The sequence below is a fragment of the Phaenicophaeus curvirostris genome, chromosome 6 (genome assembly GCF_032191515.1).
Source record: "Phaenicophaeus curvirostris isolate KB17595 chromosome 6, BPBGC_Pcur_1.0, whole genome shotgun sequence".
Lineage (NCBI taxonomy): Eukaryota > Metazoa > Chordata > Aves > Cuculiformes > Cuculidae > Phaenicophaeus > Phaenicophaeus curvirostris.
The window spans coordinates 9,988,413-10,014,791 of NC_091397.1; the positions used below are offsets into that span (position 1 = coordinate 9,988,413).

The 26,379-nt window shown below is 39.1% G+C and overlaps 1 protein-coding gene across 1 annotated transcript in view; it reads right to left on the reverse strand.

Moving 5' to 3' along the window:
• Positions 1–500: 500 nt before the first annotated feature.
• Positions 501–26,379, reverse strand: part of PTPRN2 (protein tyrosine phosphatase receptor type N2) — a 652,986-nt gene continuing 627,107 nt past the window's right edge. Inside the window, exons 21-23 of the mRNA XM_069859311.1 lie at positions 26,071–26,135; positions 10,526–10,599; positions 501–5,202 (exon numbers count right to left, since the gene is read on the reverse strand). Of these exons, the coding sequence (XP_069715412.1) occupies positions 5,131–5,202; positions 10,526–10,599; positions 26,071–26,135 (211 nt within the window). The 3' untranslated portion in view covers positions 501–5,130. The remainder of the gene's footprint in view (positions 5,203–10,525; positions 10,600–26,070; positions 26,136–26,379) is intronic.

Consider the following 26,379-nt stretch of genomic DNA (forward strand, 5'->3'; position numbering starts at 1 on the left):
TTCTGTGAATCCTGCTACTATTTTAAAACTATAAATCCTTGGTCTGTACCACCCATTATGTGATGCTCTGAGCCTTCCCTCCCCCAAAACATTCTCCTGCCTTTAATTTTCCTGAAAAAGGGTAGTATTTATTCTGTTTGTTAACTTCTGCACTCTGTGACACATACTAAAGACCAATTTTTTTCACTTCTCAGTTGTACAATGATGGGCACCATAATTTAGTCACTTTTTCCCAGCTCCACCTTCTGGTCTGAACACAGGAGTCTGCCTTGACCAAAGCGTTGGAATCTGCAATATTACAGGCCACATACCCAACCCAGAGGCGGCTGCAATGTCTTCTGCTCAGAGCAGAGTAAGTGTGGACCTCTAAGCCATCATCAGGTCACTTGTGGCCCTGTCAGACCTGCATGCCCACCTCAGATATTCAGAATCCATCTCTCCAGCTGTGGATGGAGGTACCACTCCCACCCCTCAAATAAAAGCAAAGCACCAGCTGGTAATACTGTATTCACAATATCACACTCCACAGACAATGTGACTTTATTCACAAATATGATTTTTACAGAGGTAGAACAAAATACTTTATATATTTTTTTTTTGTTAAACTATATACATATAGAATATAATAGAATGACAAGAAAGAAAAGGTTGTAAACAAAACAATATTATGCCATCAAATACAGTACAAACAGCATGCAAGAACAGCTTCAAATGAAATCTTGCTGGTGTAACTTTATTTTATTTCTAATGTGGTAAATGAAGAGTAGTAAAGAGTCATGCTCTAATTGGATTGAGTATGCCACAGCTCTGCAATTTTGTTTTAATTATTTTTTTCTCTTTTACAATAAGCCAACAGGATAGCTTTCTTTTCACTATGGTGGGGAATGCTTTTGTAATGCCCAACGTAATCTTAACAGAAAAATATAATAATCAAATCTACAAAGTGTACTCTCATTTAAAAAGCAAAACCATAGAAACTGTACAGTTTTAAAAAGCGAATTATCTCAACGGCTTCTTAAGAGAATTTTCTGAACAAAGAATAAAATATGCAGAATAAAAATTAGGAGAGCTATTGTTCTGTAACAAAGCTAATCAAATACTTGTTTTCTATTCCAATAAACAGTTTTTTAAATTAATGACTATTCTGGAAATTACAAAATGGGCTGGGTTTTATTAATGTTCCACTTGGCTAATAAAGCGTGAACTCCTTACAGGTACTATAGCTGTCATTCCTCTGGGGATGGATGGAGATTGCTTCTGCATGCAAGCTAGAGAAGGGAACAAGGTTTAGTCACTGGTGTAGATTTAAAAAAATATTTTAAAATGTTTTAAATATTTAGTAGAGCCTATAAAAATAATCTTGCTTGTTTTGCTACTGGGTTGAGATTTGGATATGGAATTTTCTACTGAAATTCTTTCTTGGCCCTCACAATTGCCAAAGACTTCCACTGGATGTTATCTGGGCTGCACTGGGTCCCACAGATGTATCAAAAATAATGGTTGGAGCTCCCACATGATAAATATGAAGTCAACAGCAAAACCCCCACACTATTTTCCCAGTAGCTAGGGTTGAACTACCAGGGCTTTGGGGATCAGTGCTGTCCTGTCCCTTCATCCCTCTAAATCCTGGCCCATGTCATGGGAAGGGTGACTGTGCTGTTACTCCTATGAGCTATCAAAGCTGGTGACAACCACCTCTTCATCTCTCATGTCTGCATCCACTGGGACAGCATAAGTGTGGAGTCTGGTTTTCTCACTGATGCCTTGCTTGAGACCAGCACCTATGCTCAACACTGCCTGTTTTCTTGCTCTGCCACATGCTTTGGCCGCTGAGGAATGAAATTGTGAGCACCAGGGTTAAATTGCCCTCCTGCGGCTCTGTCCCTTAAATGTCATTTAAAGTTTCAACCTCACAAACAGCACCTGTAGATTCAATTTGTCTTTAACGAGAACATGAGGATGGTCAGTATTAAACATATGCTGTTTATGGCTACATGTCAGGCATCAGCCCAAGCTTCAATTGCAATCAGTTTACTAAAGATCAAGCAGAAAATTGAATAGGGAAGAACTTATTTGACTCCGGGCTCTCAAGATGATCAGAGATTCCAGGAAGAAGCTCAACCCTGCCTGCCAGCGAACGTGAGGCAGATCCCACATCTAGCGCAAGTGGCCAGGTAGTGGCCTGAACAACAGCCATCACCAAATCACGAGGATTAAGCTAAGTGCAGTGAAAAGGGTAAAGAAAGCCATCTCTGTGGCTTCTTCCGTGGCTTTGGCATCTTCCTGGGAAATGGACTGCCAGACCCTTCTGGATCACTCTGGTGCAGTGAAACCTGCATTTCACTAATAGACCCTGCAGTAGATTATCACCCCCAGAAGCAGGCATTTATTGAGAGGTGTGAGCAGTACACCACCAGCACAGATGAAATACTCTGCGTGATAGTTTACAGTTAACAGAATAAGCCTGGCACCTCGTTGTGGAAGAACTGTACACAACAGCTGAAATAGCACGATTGTCAATGACATTCAGTGGGAGATACTCCAGCCCTCTGAGTAAGACCGCATCTCTCTATTGTGTAAACTGGTCTACAAGTACGAATAAAACAATACATCCTTGCCCCATTAGCCTTGGGGAAGATTAATGCCCTCTAATCTATGCTAAATAAACTCCAAAGCATGAAGACCAATATTTAAGTCCTACACTCAGCTGCCTATGAATTAATAGGGATCACCCTGAAATTGCTATTATGAAATGCAAATATTTGCAAAGGAACAATTAAAAAATATTCCTGAAGTGCAAACAAAAGTGTTGTCAGCCATGGTTGTGGTATGCACAGGGACAGTCAGAATGCAAACCCTAATGAATCCCAGGGCAGAAATCTCTGCTAAAAAAGCATTATCCCATTGGCAGTAGTTAATGTCGTTGCATCTTGCAATGGGAAATATTTCAACACAATAACTGGAGGGCTTGGCTTAGGATGCTCTAATTTCACTTCTTTGGACAGTTTGTTTGGATATAAATACCTATATTTTCAGAAAGCTGCAGTACATAGCTCGCAGTAAATCTACTTCAAACACTTGCTGATACTGCTCAAACTGATCTCATCTGCCCTGATCTGCAATTTTGTGTTAGCTAAAGTAATAAAAGAATCCTGTTAAACCTAAATTATAAAATGAAAAAGGCAATTTTCTCATTCATACTCCATTAGTTTTTTTAGTTATTGCTAGGAAAGCTCTAAAATGCTTAGGCCATAAAATAAACATGTGGCTTAATGTACAGTATGTGTACTTAAGAGGATGATGGCATCTGCAGTAACTGCTCTGTAGTGCTATAGTAATGGGACACACAAATTAAGCAACAACACATACCAAGTAAAGCATACAAAAATGTATGGCAAAAAGTAACAAGCCTTTTTTTTTTTTAAGTAACTCTTTAATTGCTAAAAATAAGAAATCACCAATATCCACACCTACAACACAAAACTGCAACATGGTTGATTTTGATAGGTGCCTGTTACCTCTGTGCCAGTGAAACTCTGCAATATTGTATCTTTAACATTTCACTGATTAGAAGTTTATAAAAGCTTCCCCTTCCCAAATTAAATTCAATGATATATTTTCCAGCACTGAAGTCATATGATTAGCCTAATAAGGTTTCAAGCACACAATACTGTTAGGATTTCAGAAAAAAAAAAGCATCCCAAATTCTTAAATCACAGAGATGTAGTATAAAATATGAAAATGCATCCAAGTATTTGCTTTTGAAAATGAAATCAAGAGCCTAGATCACTTAGGTACCTTTGATAATTTCACTCTCCGGCCCTTTATTCAAACCTATCTGAGTTCTTTTTATCAGTCATTTCATCCTTTAGAAGAGTACCACAACTAAACCTGTGAATTCACACAAGCAAGACTGCATAACTAAACAATTTACAGACATATTTTAGCATTACTTTGCAACAGTAGGCATTAGGATTTTGAGAACACAAGAATCTCTGAAATTCAACCCGTGTGCTTCTGTATCCCTTAATGGTTAGTTAAAATAGGTATCATTCAGAATAAGGAGCGAGCAGAGCCTCTGCAGAAAGATGCAACGAATGTCTGGATAATACAAACTCGATGAGAACCATAAAATGCAGATTAGAGATTTCTCCTTCAGCCAGGCTTTTACAGAAATATATTTTCCTGGCTAAAAAGAATGGCACAGCACAGTTTTACATAGGGAAATGCAAAAATATAAAGAGGAGAGTCCCATTTTCTTCCTTGGTAATCCCATAAAATCAACAACCCGTTTCCATAACAGCTCTGGACATTTACCTGACTGCCGACAGGGCCTTTCCCCATGACCTGAGGTGAGTCTACCCTCTCCTTTTCCCTGCTGTCAGTGGCAGGTACATGGTCAGAGTTGTTGTCAGAGCACATGGTGCTCGTTATCCCTCTGGTTCCCATTAATGTGACCAACTTGTTCTCCCCTGTTGCAACGACTGTGCAGGCCTATTTACTTACAGTTCAGATTTTCTTCCATTCATGGCACAAAGCTGAAAAGTAAACAACAGTTAAGAGAACATTTGATTGCCAAAGCCCAGCGTGAGGAGGTGCAAGCTCTCTTTGCTAAAGCCTGGACCTGTGTTTACTCACACCCTCAGCACTGTTCCATGCTTTTGCTCAGCATTGTATAGGAACAATCACCATCCTCTTTATGCCCCCCACTCTTATTCAGCCTTTGAAAAGTTACAAAATATAACAGAACACTGTTTTCTGAGACTATATTGACTGCACTAATTACCCACGATACTGTATATTTGCTATTAAGAACATGAATGTGTGCTTTCAAAGTGTGACATTCAGGGCTTTGAGGATGTGAAAGGAATCAGATGGATTGCTCTGTCACTTAATCCGAGGCTTCAATGTATTTTTAAAAATTTGTTTAAAACTCCAAAAAACAGAACACACGTTTTAACTGTTGAACTTTTACCAGCTAAAGGAGTTTATAAGGACCCTATCACTATGTGGTTACAACAGAAGATACACAGTTAAGTTCAAGTCACGGTTTCCAAGAACATTCACAGGGACTGAGGATGAGGAAAACGAGGAATGGATCCTGCAAGAACCTTCAGGAGACTGAGCTGCTCACTGGGGAAGTGCCTTGAGTATTGCATTCACTTCCTCTGCAACTGCTGTCAAAGCAAACTCAAACTGCTCCTGCAGAGAGAACAAACAGATACTCTGAATAATAAAACAAAACATCTCCCAAAAGCCTGGTGCACTATTCTGCAGCCGAGCATCCTCAAGACATAGTTAAAAATATGAATATGCAGAATGAATTGTACACTGCAATGGGAAGGAACAAAATGTTCAGGGATTATTGATGCCATATAACATATTTGACAGCATCTTGAAGCCAGAGTCATAATAATTGAGAAAAATGTTGGTAGCAGGAACTAAGCTGTTGGGACACAATGATGTATTGCTATTGCATGGTCAGAAGGGCTTGGGAGTAGCTGATCACCAGCCATTTCCTTCTGACACACAGATGGAAACTGGTTAACATAATTGAGATATGACACAGAGAGATGCTGCAAAGTAAAGCCTTTGGCTTTTCTCAGGACTGTTTCTAGTTGAAGTCAGCTAAAATAGATATCTCCTCACCTTGTTACCTGTTATGTAAAAAAAAATCTACATTTTGGTTTACCCATTATTGTTCTTTTTCAGCCTCCTGTTGTAATGGCCTTTTTACTCTCACCTAATGATGTGTTGAACACTCCTATTTAAGAAGTATTTCGGAAGGTTTTCCTCTGCTATTAATTTACTGTAAGCATAAAATCAAAATTACTAATAGGCTTCTGCGCTGGGTTGGCAGAAGTGTGAAGGACATAGCCATGAATGACACCTCATCCAAGTGCACTCCTAAACTGTCTAGTCCTACAGAAGGACAAAGGGGCTTTATTTCCTCACGGTTAACAGGTGTTAAGTTTTCTAACCAAGCAATTTTTCTCAGAAATCTAGAAATACCTGACAGGATGATTTGGTGTTTGCAACTTTTCAGATGAAAAAAGAAATAAGAGTAGTTTACTCAGAATACAGGCAAATCAAGAACACCAGACAAGGACTCTGTAGAAGTTTCTGGATTCTCTAGAATACTCCAGTGGTTTAAGCCAGCCAGGGTCAAGAGGCACTGAAGAACCAGCTTTGAGAATGGAGGTCTGCAAAGTATCCTGAGACCACTGCTAGGATAATACACAACCAGGAAACTTATGTTCTGGAAGGTAGCTCCAGCCCCACAGTTTTTGCTGGCAGGGGCTGTGTGGGATGGCTGCAGGTATGAACACAGTAGTGACAGATGGAGGCGGAACACAGCCAGCCTTGAAAGGTGATTCCTGGACTAACAGCATTTATTTTCCACTTTACTGTGCAAGTCTGCAGGAAGAATGAAAGAACAAACTACAGATGTACAACTTGGTTCAGAAAGACAGCTGACTTTTAATTACTGTAATTCAATGCCAGCCTTCTCTGCCTTGTCTTACTCCGCTGCAGTCATCTCCCACATGGAGATGCCTCAAATGCAATGATGGGTACAGTTCCTGAGCAGAAAAAGAAGAACAAAACTCAGAATAATTTCTCAGAGACACCAACACTCAAGAATTTTTCTGCCTGCTTGGTGCTGTCACTGGCATCCTTGTACTTCTACTGGACTGCAGCCAATAGTTTTTAATCAGACATCAATTCACCCTGAAGAGTAGGACTTATCCTCACTAGGCACAAAAATGGTACATATGCTTCCTTGTGCCTCCTTGCACTTCCCAAGGCCTCTGCAATTAAAGAAAAGACTGTAAACACTGGTGGCCACTCAGAAGCAGCAGTTATATTTTAACTGGAGCATACTGAATGTGTGGGAAGAGCAGGAAGGCAGCAGAGAAAGCATTCATGTGCAAACACCACGCCAGAACCAAACCTGGTGCCTGTACTGGCTCAGACAGCTTCAGGAAATTTGGGCTGATGTACAAGAAGTGCTTGCCTCCAGGAAAAAGAGCCTTGGCAGGAATAGCTGACAGCCACTGGACTGGATCTATGCAGCCCTGTGAGAGGAGAGACCTGCAGAGCAGCCTGGGCAGGGTGCGAGACCCTTGTGCCAGAGCCGGCAGGAGAGGGGCGAAGTGGGTGCTCCCAGGATGCCAACGCTCAGATGTGAGGAGGACAGCTGGTCCCCATCGCTGCCAGTCCTCAGAGTATGGGGAGCACACAACAGAAGAGGCTCTTCTGAGCATAGTGGGTTAACACAGTGATGTAGCCAAATTTCAGAGATGTGCAAATGGCTCTTCCAAGATACCTGTGTCAATTTGGAAGAAAGGAATCTGCTCATGGCTACCTAATGTACTCTTCAACTGAGTATTTTACAGTCAGGAAAAGCTCATGAGATTGGGGACCACAATAATATTAGTCCTATTGCTGAAAATATCTTATATTACTCTAAATTAAGTGGATCTACCCTTTAAACTTGTTGGTCCAAGAAGTGCTCATGTTATTGTGAAGAGCTGTCAGGCTAGAGACCATATGACCTGAGTGTGCCTTTACCTCTCATGGAGGTACCTCCCCTCTTACATGAGCAGAGGGAATTATTGCATCACCTGAGGAAAAGTGTCTGTCGCACCTGAGGACTGCGGACTGATCAATATCAACTCTAGAGTTCAGATATGGATTTTGCAGACAAGTTTAGTGGAGACCACCAGTTCCATTTAGGTGTGACCCTAAATCACTGATGCAAAACAATTTACAAAGCATAATATTTACAGGCAGAGCTCAAAACTGACTGTGAAACACTGCAGTAAAGCAGACAGTAGAGCAGACACATGAGATGTGTGAGGATGTGGTCTTTCTGGGGTGGCACAGCTGAGCTCTTCTCCTTCTTTCCTTCTGCATAATATGTGCAGGCAAAATGCAGATAATGCAGCTTCCGTTGATGTGAACCACCACCCTCCAAAGAAAAGCCTTTACACACATCCCTCACCTTTCCACGAGAAAAACCACAATTAGATCAAATTAATTTCAGTAATTTTTAAAGGAGCTCAGTTTGTTGTTCTGTACAGCTACACTGTCATTAACATATGCTATTTGTATATACAAGGTTGACTGGATATGATCTTATACATGTAGAAAACAGAGCCAGACAGGCATCTGGTGGTGTCAGTTCGCTATAATGCAGAGGTGACATGAATATATTTAGAAAAAAAATAATAAGCTATGTTTCATTAAACCTACAAATAAAATTCTCAGAAAAAACAAACAGTACATGTAGCATATTTGACACAATAAAGAACTTTAGCCAAATATTACAGATTGCAAGAGGAATGATAATACAGGAGAAAAAAAGGAAATACGTATTTTTCCCGTCATAGAGAATATGCTTTCTCCTTCATTACTTTTTCCTCTCATATGTGGCATATCAATTCTATTTTATGATTCCACTGCAAAAAAAATAACAAAACCACAAATGCTCTATTATGCTTCTCAGAAATGCAGAATGTTGTTATGATAATTTCATTACCATTTATTATATACAGTGCTTTTGAATTAAAGATCCCTTCCAGAAGACAAAATGTTGGAAATAAATCTTTCTCATGCTTATTGAAAATGTGGAGCGCTGCCTGCTGGAAACACAATAACATTGCTGAAGTAAGTTGGTGTTTATTTTGCCTAGGGATATGCTGTAATTGGCATTTCTAACCTGACTTTTAATCCATTGTTTTAAATTACTCCAAGAGTCTAATATTCCTCATTTGTATTCAGTTGGGAAAGCACAGGGGTTTATTTAAATCCATCAGAAAAATTCTCTGGGGATCATGCCTTGCTAGCATGTAACCAGATATTTATAATTTGCAAGACATTAGCTTGAATATGTGATTTGGGTGGCTTTGAGAAAATGACAATGATTGAAGAAGGAGCAAGAGGAGAGATAAGCAATATCCTGAGAAATTTTCTCATCCTGGATGAAAACACGTGATACATTTCTTTTCTGAAGCTCTTCCAGATAAATGTTTGGAGGGGAAAAGCACATCTTGAGTGAGATTTTCATTGGACTCGGGTAACTACTTCTGAGCTCACTAAGAGAATTTGTTCGCACAACCTCATTCTTTGATTCTGGAGTTACGTTTCTTCTTTTGTTGAAGACAACAAGCTGTCATTTCTCTGCACTGAGAGGGAAAATGGGTCTCAACTCTATATTTCTACAGAGCTGCCATGTATTTTAGATGCATTTGCAGAGTAGCTCTGAACTTGCACCTTCCCTTAGAGTAAATATATGTGACATTGGATACTGTGTGCTATATGCATTCTTCTTCCAGTCTGAATAATCAAAGCAGAAGAAGGATTTGTGCAGTTTTATGTCTTACCTGCAAACAAAGTTGGCTTTGACTGGCTCATCTTTATTTTTCATGCACTTACTTAACTGGTAAATAATAATTAACATCCCCCCCAACTGTTCAGTAGCACCACTTCTCCTTGTTTTAGTGGGAAGATATAATGACTAGGAAGAGAGCCAAGAAAAGTTATGACTCCTCCAAAACACATTTATTTCACTTTTGTTCCTCAGCAATTTCACCATCCTCAATGCTGCAGACTTTCCTGTCAGTTCCTGCCTGACCAAGACAGAATGATATCACGTTGCTCTTGTTACTCATTTCGGTGCTATAACTCTCATTCGATATTGTACAATGTCATATACAGATTTATTTGGTCTCCATGCCATGAACAAGATTCTTTACTGTGACATTTGCAGCATTTAAACTTGCAGCAAATACCCCAAAATATCATTCCATACATCACTGAAATTGTTAATAATAGAAAGTTTCATTTCTAATTTAAGGCACTACAATCACATCATCAGCTATCTTTAAAAGTTTTACACTGTGGAAAAATGTCAAAACTATTACAACTGACAAGAGTTATAGAATAAGACGTTCACCTCACCAAAGGGTACAAATATAGTCACCATGCTACATACATAAAGGACAAGCCTTTAGGCATGATGCAAGCTCTTCTGTTCTAAGATACTAAAATTGACTTGATTCATAGAAAATTATGTTTCCTTTAATTCAAAAACTTTTTTTTCAGAAAAAAATCAAATGCAGAAATACATCCTCTTTAATGAGTTCAAGCTTTAAAAATATATTACATACACAGTTAAGCACAGATACTCTAAGAAAATAATCCATATTTCAGGATGAAAGCAAGAACATTCTTTCAAATGAACGTTTTGTTTAGTAGGCTATAGATTGTTGTCTTGACTGCCCTTATATATGGTAATCAAGATAGATGTTGGAGATGTTACAAGAAAGAACAGTAAACACCAAAGAAAGTAGCCTAGATAAATCTTCAGCATAAATAAACCTCAGTTGGTAGGGAGCCAAACAGAGTAATCAGCAAGCGACCTGCATTAAATTAGGTCATAGCCTCTCTCTTCTGTCATGAAAACAACTACTGTGAAAGACCTTTAATGTATTTAAAATCCCAGTGGATTTATTGACAGTACCTTTGTCTGGACCATGCCTGGTCTCTGGTCCCTCAAGTGCTCCAGGGTAGCAGCAATATCAATCTCTTTAGCACCTGCAACAAACCACAAATTGGGCAGAGTTCAGAGCACAAGATAATCCATGCTGCATCTGTCAATCTCTTGCTATCGGGTTCCCTTTGGGCTAAAAGTCCAATTGAAAATTATTACATCCATCTCTCAGCAGACTTGGCAGGCAGCTGCAATTTTTGTGTTCATATAGAAAAATAAGAGGCTGGGGCAGCTTTTATTAACATTAATTCAAGAAAAGCTAGAGAAAAACCAATTCTTAAGAATACTTCTGCACCTAGGGCAGAATATATTTTGCAGAACCTAAAGGTCCATAGTGCCATGCCACCAAGTGCCCCTTTGTCACTTCTAAGAGTATGTACTGAATAAAGAGCATTGAATCACCCCAAAATTTACACTGTTAAAACAAGACTTAGGTGAACTCCTCTCATCTGCAGCTGAGATCCAGAAAACCTGTCTGTGTCTTCCTAGTTTAGGACCTACCAGACCACCTCACTGCCACGATCACTGTTTCAGCTGGTAAATCTACAGCATTCTCTTTAGGTTACACTTTGGGTACCTGAACACCACTGCTTTGTAGTGTCTGGCAGCACTAGGATGCAGAAAGCAGGCACATGGAGCCTAACTGCTGTGTGGACTGGCTCCCTTCCTCCACGTAAATGGAAGTGCTTTCTTTTCAGACATGATCTGTGGAGAGCAAAGCACGTCCTTGTGTCTCTCGCCTTTCTTATAATAATCCAGAGCTTAGAAAACTGAATGGACAAGGAGATGCTGATTTCCACCTCAACTGCCTTCACTGCCTAACCAGATACGTGCTTGTGAAGGCGTTAAGAGGAAATTGGGATTTTGGTCCCTCCGGTAATTTCCTGTATGACCACCAAGAATAGAAGTCCAGCTGAACACCCTTTGTGCTAAGAAGTTTGTGCTACAGTGTGTCTCTCCTGCATCTACCCCTTTTGCATCCTGCAGGAAAATCACACAGCACCAAAGCAGCAGGCAGATGGGCTAAAGGTTACGCTGGACCAAGTGTGACTTTTCCATCTCTGCTTCCCTATCTCCTACTGCCCTGGATGCTCACAGACTCGTCTAGGGCACATGTGGGTCTATATCCTCTGCAGCTGAAGAAGATGCTGACCTCAGGTCTCCCCTCTTCAGCACATATACTTTCATAATTGCATGTTTTATCAAGGACAGGGAACAGCTATATTCTGAAATCCATTTGGCAGGACACTCAGTGGTATGTTCTGAAGAAGACTATCAACCATTGATGTGCAATTGGACAACTGTTTCCTATTGCCTGGTCCTAGGAATCTCCTGGAACAGCCTGTGTCAATTTGGGACCTCCTTCTGGAGGCATTTAAAACTCGCCAACTATTCACAGGGGACTCAGTGCCTGTGTTGGGGGCCGCACACCTAAAGCACTGCTGCTGTAATAGCTCACTTGTATATATCTAAAACATACACTTGGTTAGTTCACAGGACTGGATTTGCAAGACTGGACCCAACACTAATCACACTTTCTACAGCTCTTGTAATTTAAGAGCTTAAATCTAACTCTAAGTAGGTTCATGTAAATGCAAACATCATACACCTCCTCATTTACCTAACTCAACTTTATAACTCTGCACTATCTTTTAAATAATTCAGAAAAGAAACTAATACTAAATAATTTGTTTCATTCCATAAAATATGAGAAAATATTTAAAAATACCATCAGCTCTAGAATAATAATTGATTTGCAATACATTCCTCTTATTGATGAAAATATGCTCTCCAGACGTATCAGAAATGGAATGAATTTGTTCCATAAACACAACAGTGGCAATTTAGAAAAGGTATCTGACAGATATTTACACTAATTGCCATGAGCTGGGGCATTGTATGGCTTTTGCTTCCCCTACCCATGCCCTTCTTCAGCCTCCCCCCCAACCCCACATTGTACAGGAATTTACAGGGATGAGCTTTGGAAAAAATAGAAAGTTTTATTTTAAAATAAAAAAAAAACCCTTCAAAATCTCTTTACAATGGAGCAGAGTAGTAGATGCTCACATATGCTGTAAAGTCTGATAAGAGTGACAGTAATTATATCTTAAGTCTGTTGCAGGTTTTGTAGTGGCAATTCATCTGGAAAGAATCAGTAAAGGTTCATTCTTTGTAGACCTTAGCAGTGGCGTAACATGGTAGCTCGTTTCAGTGTTTAGTCTCACACATCCACATGCAGTTATGTGGGAATTTCCTGTTCCACCACTGACTTCCATGGGAGCAGAGTTGTGTGAGTACTACACATGCTTTACAGCCTTGCTTATGGCCTCATTAGTCTACCAGGAATTAAAATGTCCAGTAGCATCTTGGCTCAACAGAAGTGGAATAGTCTCTTTCAGAAATCAAGATATGAGAAAAATTTAAGACATAACATCCATGGACAAGGTTAGCTGCAGTCCTGAGCCAGTCATGGAGGTGTGCTGCAAGGATGAACCTGGAGATCCTCCCAGTGGAGCTGGCAGACTCAAGTGACACATGGGCTTCCCCATAGCTGCAAACATTTATGTTGCCCCTCCAGTAAGGGCTGTTCTTCATTTGAAAATATTCTAGCCTCAGGCCAACACAGCAACATATCAGGTGCAGGGAAAAACTTCACGACAAGACCTTATTACATTTTTTAATGGCCAGATGGGCTTCTGAAACTACATTTGAAAGAGTTAATTTCTTCATTTCTGTGATGCAGATTGCTGGCATTTACTACTGAATTGATGCTTGCTTTTTTATCATCATTAACTGAATGACAAGCCTAATAGTATGAACAACACCTGATTATAAAACCCTGATGTACTTGCACTGGAACATAAGAATTGTACTACGGAGCCAGTGTTCTTAACGGGAAGCTTGTTTTTAAGTTCACTCCCTGAAACATCAGTTTATACTGATCAGTGTCTCCCAGAGCATAGATTGTGATCAGCACATCACCCACAAGCACTTCTGATGTCCTCAGCCATAGGTAATTAAAAGGGAAGTAAGGGAAGTATGATTTTGCCCGAAGCACGTGTCGTACTCAGAGGCCAGGGGGTGAGAGGCAAGGTGTTTCTACATCTGAATGCCTCTGATACTATGGTGATGGGAATTGCCGAAGCACCTAGAGAGGCTGATCAACAAAACTTAGTGTTGCAAAGATGGGCAGCTGCTTTAGAAGAATAATATTTTGGAAGAAAAGTCACAGGAATAAGGATGAAATCAATGGCATAGGATAAAGCCAGCATGACTTGTTTTCTTTCTACGTGAGCAAACCACTCTTCCTCCCCCACATCCACCACTACACGTTCTGCATCTATTCTCTTATTGTGCCTAAAACAAATGAGTTTAAATATATATTGCTAGTACACTATTAAATCTCATTTTGTGATGAGAGCTTTCTTTCTATTCAAACTTCCGCTAGATTGCCGTTATATTATGTAAATTCAGCTCACTTCCACCGATGTGTGTGATGACAGTCTGTAGAAAGTTCTCTGATGAGAGAGACGGACAAAGGGAGAGATTTTCAAGGCACAAAAGGAGGTCTGAACCCAGCCTGCATTCACAGGTAAGAGAAGCTCAGTGTTTAAGTGCAGTCAGAGCTTTCAAACACCTTTGGAATTATTTTGTTGATATCTGACTGAAATTCAACATCACCTTCACCACGGTGAGGTTTTCTCTTTAATCTGAGTGTACAACATTATGCCATAACATTCTATAGTACCTAATAGCACTTTATTTATGCTTTTGAGCCATTTCAGGTAACAAAAAATACAGCATATGTTACATGACATTGGGAGACAGGGATATTGCATCTAAGGACATTAGGGTCAAATCATGCTCTCATTGAGATGGCCTTGAAATATTCACACTCTGTTAAGGTATTTTAAACATTGCTTATCTGGAAAGCCCACATACAGACTAAATTTGATGCAGTGGCTTAAAGTACAAGCTGGAAGAATTTAACCCTCTCATTCCAAGGATATCTTGTTATTGAAACTGTTTTGCTCAGACTACTAAACTATGAAGTCCAATAATGGATGATGTTAATTTATTGTCATACAACAAATAATCTAGAGGAAGAGTTAAAAATACTAGGCTGGAGAGCACTGACAATTGGAAAAGAGGACACAAACTGTGTCAAAAGGTAATATTTTTCCATTTTTTTCTCCCTACCAATCCATATGTGTCTCGTTAACATTGCTACTGATTTAAGAAAATAAAGATAGGGATAAAAGAGGAAGCATTTAAAGTATAAAGAACTGCCCCTACACCTTTTGACTGTATTTTACTCTGCAGGGAATAACTTTGGTTTGCATTTATGACAGGTTCCTTTTTCACAACGGCTTTCATTGCTCACTTTAAATGAACATACGAATGTAACAGTGTGAGACTGAACTAATGTTGCACCAGCAAAAATGTGAAAAATGAATGTGCAATGTGCAACGTTATTGTTTTTAACCAGAAAATGCATTTGCAGTAATTCACTGTGAACCAGATACTACCAGCCTTCCCCTTGCCCTTAGCAGCTGAGCAAGCTAGTTGAGTAAATACCTTTGAAAGCACTTCCACACCACTGCAAGCCAGAATTTAACTTCAGGAATTAACTATCATCTTCCTAAAGGCTTGAAGCATTCACAGTGAGTGCACAACAACCTACATCAGGACCATTAACTGGATAAACTAAAAGAAAACAAGAGAAGAAGCAAGCTGAATGATATTTTGCCCCCAAGGAGAGAAGCAGTTTCTGAAGTTTAGGGTCACATCCTTTGCAACCCTCTCTTTCCCCACAGGCACCAATGCGATGCACATTGGCACTTAACAGCTGGTGCTCCTGATTAGCAGATCTCAAGGGGTTAAAGTGTTTGCCCTTAGATATTCATATAAGTGGAGTATCCAGCATGCCATAAAAACATGAATAAAAGTTGAATTACCTTTTCCTCCTGCAATGAATAATGAGCTAGGCAGATTCTGCTGCAATATGCTCCATCAGGTGACTAGCAACAGCACGCAATATTTAAAATCATCACAAATTACCTAATGTTAGTTTTATGACTACAGTAATGAAATCTTCCCTCTCTCCTCCTCCCCCTAAATATGGGAAGGGGCCCATTTTGATAAGCACAAGACACATGAGAAACACTCATAATCCCTTCCACGTTGTAGCTGCATTGCTGTTTTCCTGGCACAGGAAAATGACAAAGTTTGTTGAAAGGACTGACATCTTCTAATATATCATCACGGAAGAAAAAAAATGAAGGTATATAATTAAAAAGTGGTTTTCAAGTTCAGCACACTACAGAGCTTGTGCACCTCAAAATGTGCTGGGTTTTTTTTTTTTTCAGTTGTAAGAGCCATCAACATTTGTGACATAGATGTATGAAAATTTTGGCTTAATTACGGCAAGCTTTGAGATTTTATTTTTATGTAATAAGCTTGAACATACTTGCACTGAAAGCAAAGTCAAAAGTTCTATTTTATTCATTACTAATGAAAAGTGCAGTGTAGAATCTATGAGACTAATAGAATTTTATATTAAAGGACTGCATTAAAAGGAATATTTTAGATTCTAGATGCTCTGAATTTTCTGTGTATTTATAAAAATAAAATGATCCTTAAATACTTCATCAAAGCAGTTATTTGGGGGGGTGTTCTTTTTAAATAACCCAAACTGAAGAGTTTTCTTTGTGATGTTTCACAAACACATAGCACTCATAAATATTAAATTAAAAAGGATTTTTCTAGCTGGGAACAACTTTCAGATCTGCTGGCATATATCCTCAAAAAGATATGATTAGAACTTTGCAGAATGGCTATAAATTTGTTACTGTGAGTCTTAAAGGATGGCTTGGTCATTAGGTTGCTATGTTTAGATACATTTGAATTTTCTTCCAGACTAAGACTCCGACTTCCTGCACAACTATGGTTAAATTATTAAATTCTCCCTTTGTTTCACACTATCATTAATAAAATGAGTCACCTTTTTCCCACCTAATAAGTTGTCATGAAGGCATTAATGATTACTATCTACTTGGACACTAAAGAGGTGAGGACCTAGACAGATACTCTATATTTTTTTCCACTACCCTTTGCACCTTTCTCAGCCTTCTTTCTGTTCCCCTTGATCATAAAGTAATCACAAAGCTGCATATATGGTGTGGGAGTCATACTGAGTGGTTGTAAATGTGGGATTATTAGCACTGTTAGCATTTCTCCTTAAGGGGATGATGATGATCTGTGTGGGTATAAGCATTTATCCCAACAGAAAAAAAACAGAGCTTCATTCTAGCCAGATATTACCTGCCTAATGCATCTTTTTATATTTATTATATTATATAGATTTTGAATTAGGCCTTGAAGGGCAAAAGGACTTGTTAGGTCAGATTAAAAACTGTCTTGTTAAATCTCAAAGGAAGAGTCCCTAATACTGTTCTTTCCACTGCTGTTGCTAGAAGCTGAAAAAGATCCAATTAATATTTGCAAGACACTGCTGATCAGCAGCCTTTTAGCCTCAGCTGTGCACGAGGCAGTCTTCACAGGCAGTTGGGACTGCTGTGGAAGAATCACTTGTAATGCTATGAAATAGCAAAAATACACTTGAGAAAGAAAATAAGGGCAAGGACAATCAGCTGCCTCATCACAGCATGTCTGTGCTTAGGAAGAATAGAAGTGGTTTTCATGTTTGGGTGATGACTGCATGACTCATGCTTAAAAGAGATGCTTCATGGTCAAAGCAGACTTGTGCACAGCAGCTTTATGCTACTTTCCTTCCCTCCCTGTGTGACGACTCTGAAAAATAGCTTTCTTGGGTTTACTACATTTTCTGCATTCAGCCTTGACTTAGCAAGGAGGCAGATAGTGAACTGTGGAGACCCGAGGATAGAAACCTCCTTAAGAAGGACAGATAATAACCAGATACAGGTCTGCTAGGAACCTAACGCACAAAAAGGGCCCATCTATACTGTTGGCTGTGACAGTGTATAAGAACAGAAGCAGGCTCTCTGGGGAGGCAGCAGGCTAAATCAGCACTCACAGACTATTACACTGTCACAGTTATGCAGTTCCTAATATCCAAGCTAACTGGACGTAGTGCAGATATACTGTAGATTTGCAATGTCCCCAAAGCTCTAGATGCCTCCAGCTTCCCACTGACAACTTCTAAAGGACGGCTTGCTTAGCTGCTCCAGCGAGTGTTTGCCCCATTGAGTACTTAATGTTGTAGTGAAACATTTAATCACACCATATGAGGGGCAAACTCAATACGATTAAAGAAGAAAGGGTCATAACTAGGGGGTGTGTAACAGCACTTCTTCACTGACCATTAGTTTTAATGGCATATCGGTAATATTTACTAACTAGCTTAGTCTCAAAGGCCCAGACTCATCTCATCTACTCCAGCCATCCCTGAAATCTGAAATGGAGTTAGTCATCTCCTCTCCCAACAGCTAAGAGAGAGAGGGGAAGCTCTGATGTGCCATTCATTTGCCTGAGAATTACCCTCCAGAGCTGACTATCTTTCTCCATTGATGACTGAGGAGACCTAGACAACTAGGTTAGGTGAGACACTTAATGCTTGGTGCATTATACAGCTAAAGTTAGCTTAAATGAACCTGGATTGAAAAGACCTGAGTTTCTGCTCTGCAGTTTTGGGCTCATGAATCCTAGAATGTGCCAAATCTAGCAATGTTTGAGATCTGTTTTGTGTCTGTAGCCTTGCCCTCTTCCTTCACCCCCCACCATGCAACCCAAGTAAGGCAATTTTGATGGAAATAACAAAAGAAAAAGCAACATGGAAAAAGTATGAAAAGATAAATCAGTTGCAGCAGCGTAGGGAAGACTATAGAAGTGAAAAACCTGTTGTAAGAGCATCTGCTGTTTGTACAATGCTCTGCAGTAAAGAAACAAGAGTATTTTCTTCTTTCAGCTTCCATTGTCTGAATGCCCATTAAATAAAAAACTCTTGTAAATATTAGAGTTAAAAAAGGGAGCCGAATAACAGCTATAAACTACAAAAATAAAAGCAATTTTCGTTTATAGTTACCCAGATGTCTGCTGCTGTAGCTGCTGGAGTTCTCTTATTGGCCAGCAGGATCATATGATGCTTTTCATGGAAGCAAAAAGCTAGTGAGGGACACACTTTTAAAGATAACAAAAAAGATAAATGTATTCAGAATTCAGCTTCTAAGCAAATATCCCTTATCAATGCAGAAAAAACATTCAGAAACCATTCACTGTAACTGGATGCAAATGGATGCTAATTTGAGGCCAAATCCTTCCTTACTTCTACTGTGCATGAGAATATGTCACATCACATTCTATACCATATAGGAATTGCTTCTCTTTTACATCTAGATTCCCCCCAGCCTCCCTGGAGTTAAAAGTAATAGGAAAATGCCTAAATTACTGCATGGAAGAAATAGAAGTTAATGGGTTGCGTTTCATACATGGTAAGATAACCATAACCTATGGTCACTCTAGAAAATACAGGTGCATGCATCTAAATTTAACTTGCACACACATGCAAAAAGTAACAATAGCAAGAATTGTGGATGTGCTGCTACTGCTTACTTATAGGCGTTGCCCAGTATCAGCTCCAACAGAGCTGATAATATTTGCTTCTTTTCTATAATATTTCTATAATATTTGCTTCTTTTAGTACCTCTTCCAGAAATTGCTGTTGAATTACCTGAAAGGCAGCTCATCTCCACATGCTGAATCAAACATGAACAAGGTTAAGATGCTGATTGCAAATATGATATTTCTGAAAATCAGCTCAATTTGCCCTAAAAAATCTTGGAGTCCTATTTGGAAAACGGGAATTTTATCTAGAGGGGACACAGAGGTAGCTCACCCAAATGAAACTATTAAATTGTAAGAAGTACCTTTTACGTTACTTTCATTTTACATTGTATGCAAGTGGCAATGCTTTCACAAGATAGTACATGGAATGACTTGAGTAAAAGATTCATTCTTCAATGATGTTTACCCGTAAAAGTGACTAAACTGATCTAGCTATAGAAGCTGTGGAATAATTACACTTTAGTTAGGTAATATACATGTACCCTTTACAGCCAGAAGACTACCATCTGGTCAATTAAACACTTCTCTTCAAATCCTGCTATGGACTGCTGCATGAGATTAGCTACAAAAAAAGTAGTTCTTCACTCTGTATATCAACTTCCTTTTCCAAACATTTGCCCAGCTGCTTCTTGAACCAATCACACAGTGCTTCTACAACCAGCTTTTCCCCTTTTTCCATATTCTAACCTACCAATTGTGTAAAAAAATGCTGCCCAAATTCCTTATCTGCTTGTCTCCTCCTTAGTTTCAGTCAATGACCTCTTGTTTTCAAATTAGTCACTATCTCAAGCTGCTTACTGACATCAATACATTCCTTTCAGGGTCTTCTGATCCTCTATGGGGACCCCCCTTCATGCTCCCTTTCCCAAGGAGTAGCCCATGTCTGATCAGTCTTTCTTCAGAATTCATTTGCCCCAACCCCTGAATAATTAGGATTGCTTTCTATCATGCTTTCCTAGTCCAAATTCTTTTCCAATAAAATCCCCAGAACAGCAAAGAGCTCAAGAAATACGGCTCTGTTAGAGAAATTTCTGAACACTAAACTATTTAAAATTGGGAAAAAAAAAGAGTTACATCAATAAAGTTTGCTTTTTGTTTGAAATTTCTATATACCATAAAGGAAATCACCTGAAAATGCAGACCATACAACATATACCAGGAAATATCAAGCAACATCATCCTGCCGGTGGTCACAAATTCATTTAACAACAGATGTTTGCAGAACATTCTACTGTTTAATATTCATATTATGAACTATGAATTGATGATTCTACAGCATCAATAACGTCTCAAAACCTTTAAAGCTTTATGTGTCAAAATGTATTTTGCAAAGAAAACAAATACTGTTTTAAATAGCTTGTTTTAAATAGTGAGAGTTCCCCGAGCATCACAGGCTGGACCGTAAAAAACTGTCCTATACATTCCCTATACACTTTGGCGTGTAGCTGGGGGGCCCAGCTCTCATTGTGATTAATTATCTGCTGGGAAAGGCTGCAAGAATGAGCACTATTTGCCTAATTGTGTTTCCAGGGTAACTCATTACATAAAAGTTACAATACATAAATGCAGCTCATTTGAAAAAACAGCCTTATAACATGGTATGTTTACATGGACACTAAGAACTTTCTTCAGAAATTGAAATAGCAACATTTCAGATTTACATGGTTAGCATTATTGCTGCTTGAGAACTGAGGCAGTCTTGTGGACAGAATTTTTTGGCTTTACTGGCCTGATTTTTTTTCCTAGAGTTAACAATCTATCTCACCCAAATCTCAAAGACCAGCAATGTGGTTGATTTAAATTTAGAACATGAAAACAATTAAATTTTTAGTCCTTAATTTTTCTGCTGTAAATTACTCTCCAAAATACCTATTTCTAATCCTAGTTCTTGCCCTTTTACCATTAAATATCATCTTTAAAAAAGTACTATCTCTTTTACCCTATATATTCTCTCAGCCCCTGTATGAAAAACACGTTAAGCTTCATTTTCGTGGAAGAAGCTGGATCCTCAACTAAAGAAATATACTGTCATTCACCACCAAGAGCATGTCAGCAATAGTCTGCTCTAGACTTGTATGAGCACAACTGAACAATAGATTTTTCTCAGACTTTGCATAAGGACTCAAAAATAAACAGAATGAATCCATTTTAACACGAATATGGACAAGCATTTTCTTTCATAAAATCCTTTCAGAGAGGAGCTAACCCCACAAATTCATTATGATTGTTAAATCCACACAGCAGATAAGCAAAACCTCAGCAAGGGTTCAGATTAGCCAAAATCATTTGATCACGATGAGTCAAAAAGCAAATTAAGAAATCTTGTTTTGCCTTAAAATGTCACGGTATAAACTGCATCTGCTCAGGAGCTGACTCACAAGACCCTCAGACAATAGAGTAGCTTGGGCAAGGAAAGGACTTGAGGAGATAACCTCCGCAGCCAGTCCAGGCCAGAGCGTGTGCGCTCATCAATTATAATCCAAGCTTTTGAATGCAAGAGAATAAACTGTTGTTTTGGCTTTGCTAAATTGAATCTTTTGCTGGGGTTTAGAATTCGGAAATCAATACCTTAAAAGGATTTTAAAATTCATATTTGCCTTCCCTTTGACTCATCTCATTCCAGCTAGTTCAAACACAAGAAAATGGACAGTCAGCAAACACCAAGCAGCTGCTAGCTGGACTAATATCTAAAAATCAAACTATTATCTACACTATCCAAGCCTCTCAGTTCAGAAAAATGAAAGTGGGAAGACACATAATCTCATTTTTTTCCTTTTTCGTGCCAGACACACTCAATAAAAATGTCTTGCAATATATCAAACTCTAAGTCACTACAATAAACCTGCAAGAAAGACAAGACATAAGAAAATTCTCAACTTTTCTCTAGATCAAACACACACACTAAAAAATGATCAGCTCAGAGCTACTATGAGTTTGGTGTGATGAAGGAATACCAAATAGACTAAATCTAAATCAGTTTATCTTCCCTCGTAACAAAGGATAAAGCTTGTAAATACATAAGGAACGTTGAAATTCTCAGCAGAAATCAGGCTCAGAAAATCAATCTATGTCGAAAATTCAGCAAGCATTGTTATCTACTAAAGCAATCCATTATAATTTTCTGTATTTATTTAGATTATGGAAGTGCACATAGGGTTGAAATAGGTTACTTCTCAAATTCTCATTGAAAACTAAAGCTTGTCCTGAGCTGTCTTTTGGGAAAACAAGAGGTGTCGTGGTAACTGTCTTAAAATTGTTACACCCATGGAAAAATAATATTGGAGTTAACTAGTTATCATAGTTAAATCACGTTAAAGAGTATTTAAGTGTGCTACTGTAGGGCTCAATTCAACACTGTTTCCTTTTTATTATTACTTTGATGGGTATAGGATTAGGGTCTTCCAACTACTCTGCGCATGAATCTAGCAAGAAAAATAATTATAGCAATAAACTACCAGATAAATAGCAGCACTAAGTTACTGAACAACTGAACAAAAGGATACACTTGCATTTAAAACTTTCCAATAACATGACACAGGAATGATAGTGCTGAATGGAGACTGTTGTTCTCTGACTGTTCCAGTATCTAATAAGATTATTTAACGTGGCTGTCTGGAGTGAATGCACAGATGCAGTCATTACAGTCACTGCACAGAGGATAGTGAAATTCATTAAAAACTCAAACCAACAGGAGATCCTTCCTGGTGCTGTGCAGAGCCGGAGGGAATCCTGCAGGCCAGCGCTGCGTGGCTCTCGGAGGCAGTGGGGGGCCAGGAGGGTGTTTGGGGAGCGAGGGCTCCTGCGAGCTCTGGGTGAGCTGTTGCCTGCTCAACCGCCCCCAGAACACCAAGGGGGGGCATTCCTACCCTCAGTACCAACTCTTCCCGCCCTGGAGAAGTGCACTGAAATAGGATGCTTTGCTTTTTAAAAATTTAATTCCTGCTTTCCTGAAGGTGCTGGGGCTGTCAGACTGACGTAGTGTCTCTCAAACACAAAATCCTCCCCAGCTTGGTTTCTCTTCCCTTGCTTTAGGCTCTAGGAACAAGTCCCTCACTGGTGGTTTTCAGCATCTAAAACAGTACGAGGAATGGCAACAGGCAAGGCAGTAGAGGATATGAATTTATAACATGTTTAATAGACTAAGTATTAGCACTAATTCAATGAGCAGTATGAGAAGAAATTGTAAATGACAACGGCATTTACAGTTAACTGTCTAAGAGAATGCAGGGAAGTAAATCATTACACGAAAAAGGAGCTCCTTTTCTCAATCCACCCTATTAAAAACCCTACTAAAGAGCCAAGGCATTTATTGATTGCTTTCTACTTTCCCACTGCTGAAACTAAGTACTCCTCTATTTACTTTGATTTAAAAATGCATTATTGTCTACTTTCTAATAAACCAGACAGCGGAACAAGAAACTCAAATTATTCTAACTTTATTCTTAAAAGTCCAGGTTTTTTTTTGCTTTTTTTTTTTTTTTTGTAAGACTGAAGGCCTTAATCCTTAAAAGCCTTTTTGAAAGAAATGTTACTAGATGCTGGCCTGGCAGCTGGGCGCAGATTGAAAGTGCACTTAGATTTTTATGTTTAGCGCTGAAGGACTCTGAAGTTAGCCCTCGCACTCCACATAAAAGCTTTGGAAAGGGCATTCTTTGCCACTCGTGCAATTCATTCTCTAAGAAAAGGAAATGGAAAGAAAGATTTCATGTCCAGGGCTTCAAGGCCTTTGATCATTTGATGAACGTTGGATCCTCAACTTGGGCCTCCAGCTTCTCAGGGCAGACAAAGAGGGTCCCGGCCGCACAGGCTGGGCTTCGGTTCCCGCCCGAACAAAACCTTTGGCGGCCGCACAGTGTGACAGCCTGGGAAAGGCCCACCTCAGCAGGGCTGAGATGCCCGCTCTGCCCTTTGATCTTTCATTTAAACCCCAGCCAAAGCACCAGGTCAGGGGATTTCGCGTCGCACACCCCCACGGGCAGAGGGGAGCAGGTCAAGAACAAAATGGGGGTGACCGATCTGCAAAAAGCCCTGTGACGCCTTTCTCTGGCCAGTTTCACATGACTTGTCTGGTATTGTGAAGTGCTAAGCCCACACTTAAAATGGAATTTGACATTACATGGTACAATGGAGTCAATAAATGACATTCTTCAGTGCTTTTACAACAAAGTCAACCCTCCCTTAAGTGGCTGAAAGCCCCAAGCCACAAAATACTTCTCATTTACTTCTTTATGCGAGTAAATTGCATATGCTTTAAATCTAGTTTTCATTACGGCTTCTCGTTGCTGATGGCTGAAATGAGCCAAACAAATACCTAACGAAGTTCTACATTAATTTTATGACATATCATTGCTTCTGTTTTTAAAGACTAGGCTGTCCTGTGGCACAGAACAAGCATTGGATATCTCCCTATTCCTTCACAGAATCAAAACCTGTTTTCCAGTGAGCGTGAAAAACTAATCTCATCCCACTTAAAAAATTTATTTTCAGTACAGTGCTAACAAGAAGGCAAACACATAATTTCTTTTAACATCAGCAGAAAGTTCCACAGGATGCTTGTGGGCAGAAAATTAAGTTCGTGTTTGACGAGACATGTTAACAGTCAGAATTGGGAGAGGAAAAAATGCTAAACTCGTCTTTCTAAAGGGACAGGACACCACTACATCCCACAGAACTGGGATACACAGGATGCAATAGATGACTGCAGAACATGGAGTGTATTTTTAAACTACAGACAAAAATATGTTAACGTCAGAAGATTTTAAACAACTCTATATTGATTAGAACTCAATGACATAAATATAGTATTTTAATATAAATTAATACATTTTTTACAATGAATCATTTTTCTTTAGATACGTCTATGTACATAATGCCAGACCAAGGTAGCTTAAGTAGTCAGCTTGAGAAAGGCAAATAACTACCTTTTTGTTTATTTTCAACTTCTCAAGATTTCTTTTCACCTTAAAATGCAGTTCTATGAAACTGTGATACAAACGTGGCCAAAGGCATGGGGTAGGAGTACAGTATATAAATAAAGTTGACTATTACATGTTTTTAACATACAGTCGGGCTTGCATGCCTACTTTTACCCTCTTTCCTTCTGAAGACAGTAACAGTATTAAAAATTCAGTTTAGTTCTAAAATGCGAACATTATATCAAGTACTTCCCACTATGAACCATTTATTAATCAGCAAAAAGTAAAGGAGTGGTCCCAATCTCTGGAGAATTTATAGACTTCATTTTAAACAAACAAGACTATTTATGTTGACAGATAATTTCCCACTTCATAAAACTGCATGTCACAGATAAGAAAATGAAGGAACAGGAAAGTTAAATAAATTGTTCAATATTGAACAAACAGTGGCAGAGCTAGGAACAGAGCATTAGCTGATTTATTTTCAGTTCTCTGTCCTGTTCGCTACAGTCTTTTTCCTCCTAAGAGATAAATTTGGGCAGCACATGAGGCCACATCTGGTACCAGCTCTTCTAGGCACTTTGCTGGCAATAGGCAGCTACGAAAAGAAAAGTAACCATGTTTGACCATTGTGGCTGGGCATACAGGGCAACAGTCACGAAGCAGCCCAGGACCTAAACCACTTATCTACTAAATAAGGATTGGGCAGCCCCAAGGTATCTTCTTCTAAAACTTGTAATAACTATTCTAACTTATAAGCTTAAAAACTCAAATACTTTTCAACAGTATGAAAACACCTGCTCATTCATGAAGCATTTGCATTCAGGTTTGTTGTTTGAAATTGCTATGAAAATAAAACTCAAGAATGTTCAGGAAAGAGTACAATTTGCCTCTAATTTACTCTCAGATTTTCTGTGAATATTGCTCCTTACGTTGTCATGGCAACACAAGCACATCTTTCAGCACCGAGGAAGTAACAAGCCTTTCGATTCTCACCTTTGGCCATTTTATTGAGAACCATGTCAATTAGAATGTAGGTTCCACTTCTTCCTGCACCATCGCTGACAACAGAAAGGGAAAAAGAAAAAATAAAGCCTATCAATGTGCATGCAGACTCAATGTGAAGGTACCTGCCCTTAATGTTATACTGTAGCACATGGGTGAAGAGGACAGAACAAGGGGCTAAAGCAGGGTACTGAAAGGAGGAGAGAAAGCTTACACTGAATTAACACAAGCTATTTGTGGAAGATTAACCATTAGCCTGCATGGATAACAGGCCTTAGTTTTACTTTTAAAATAAAACTG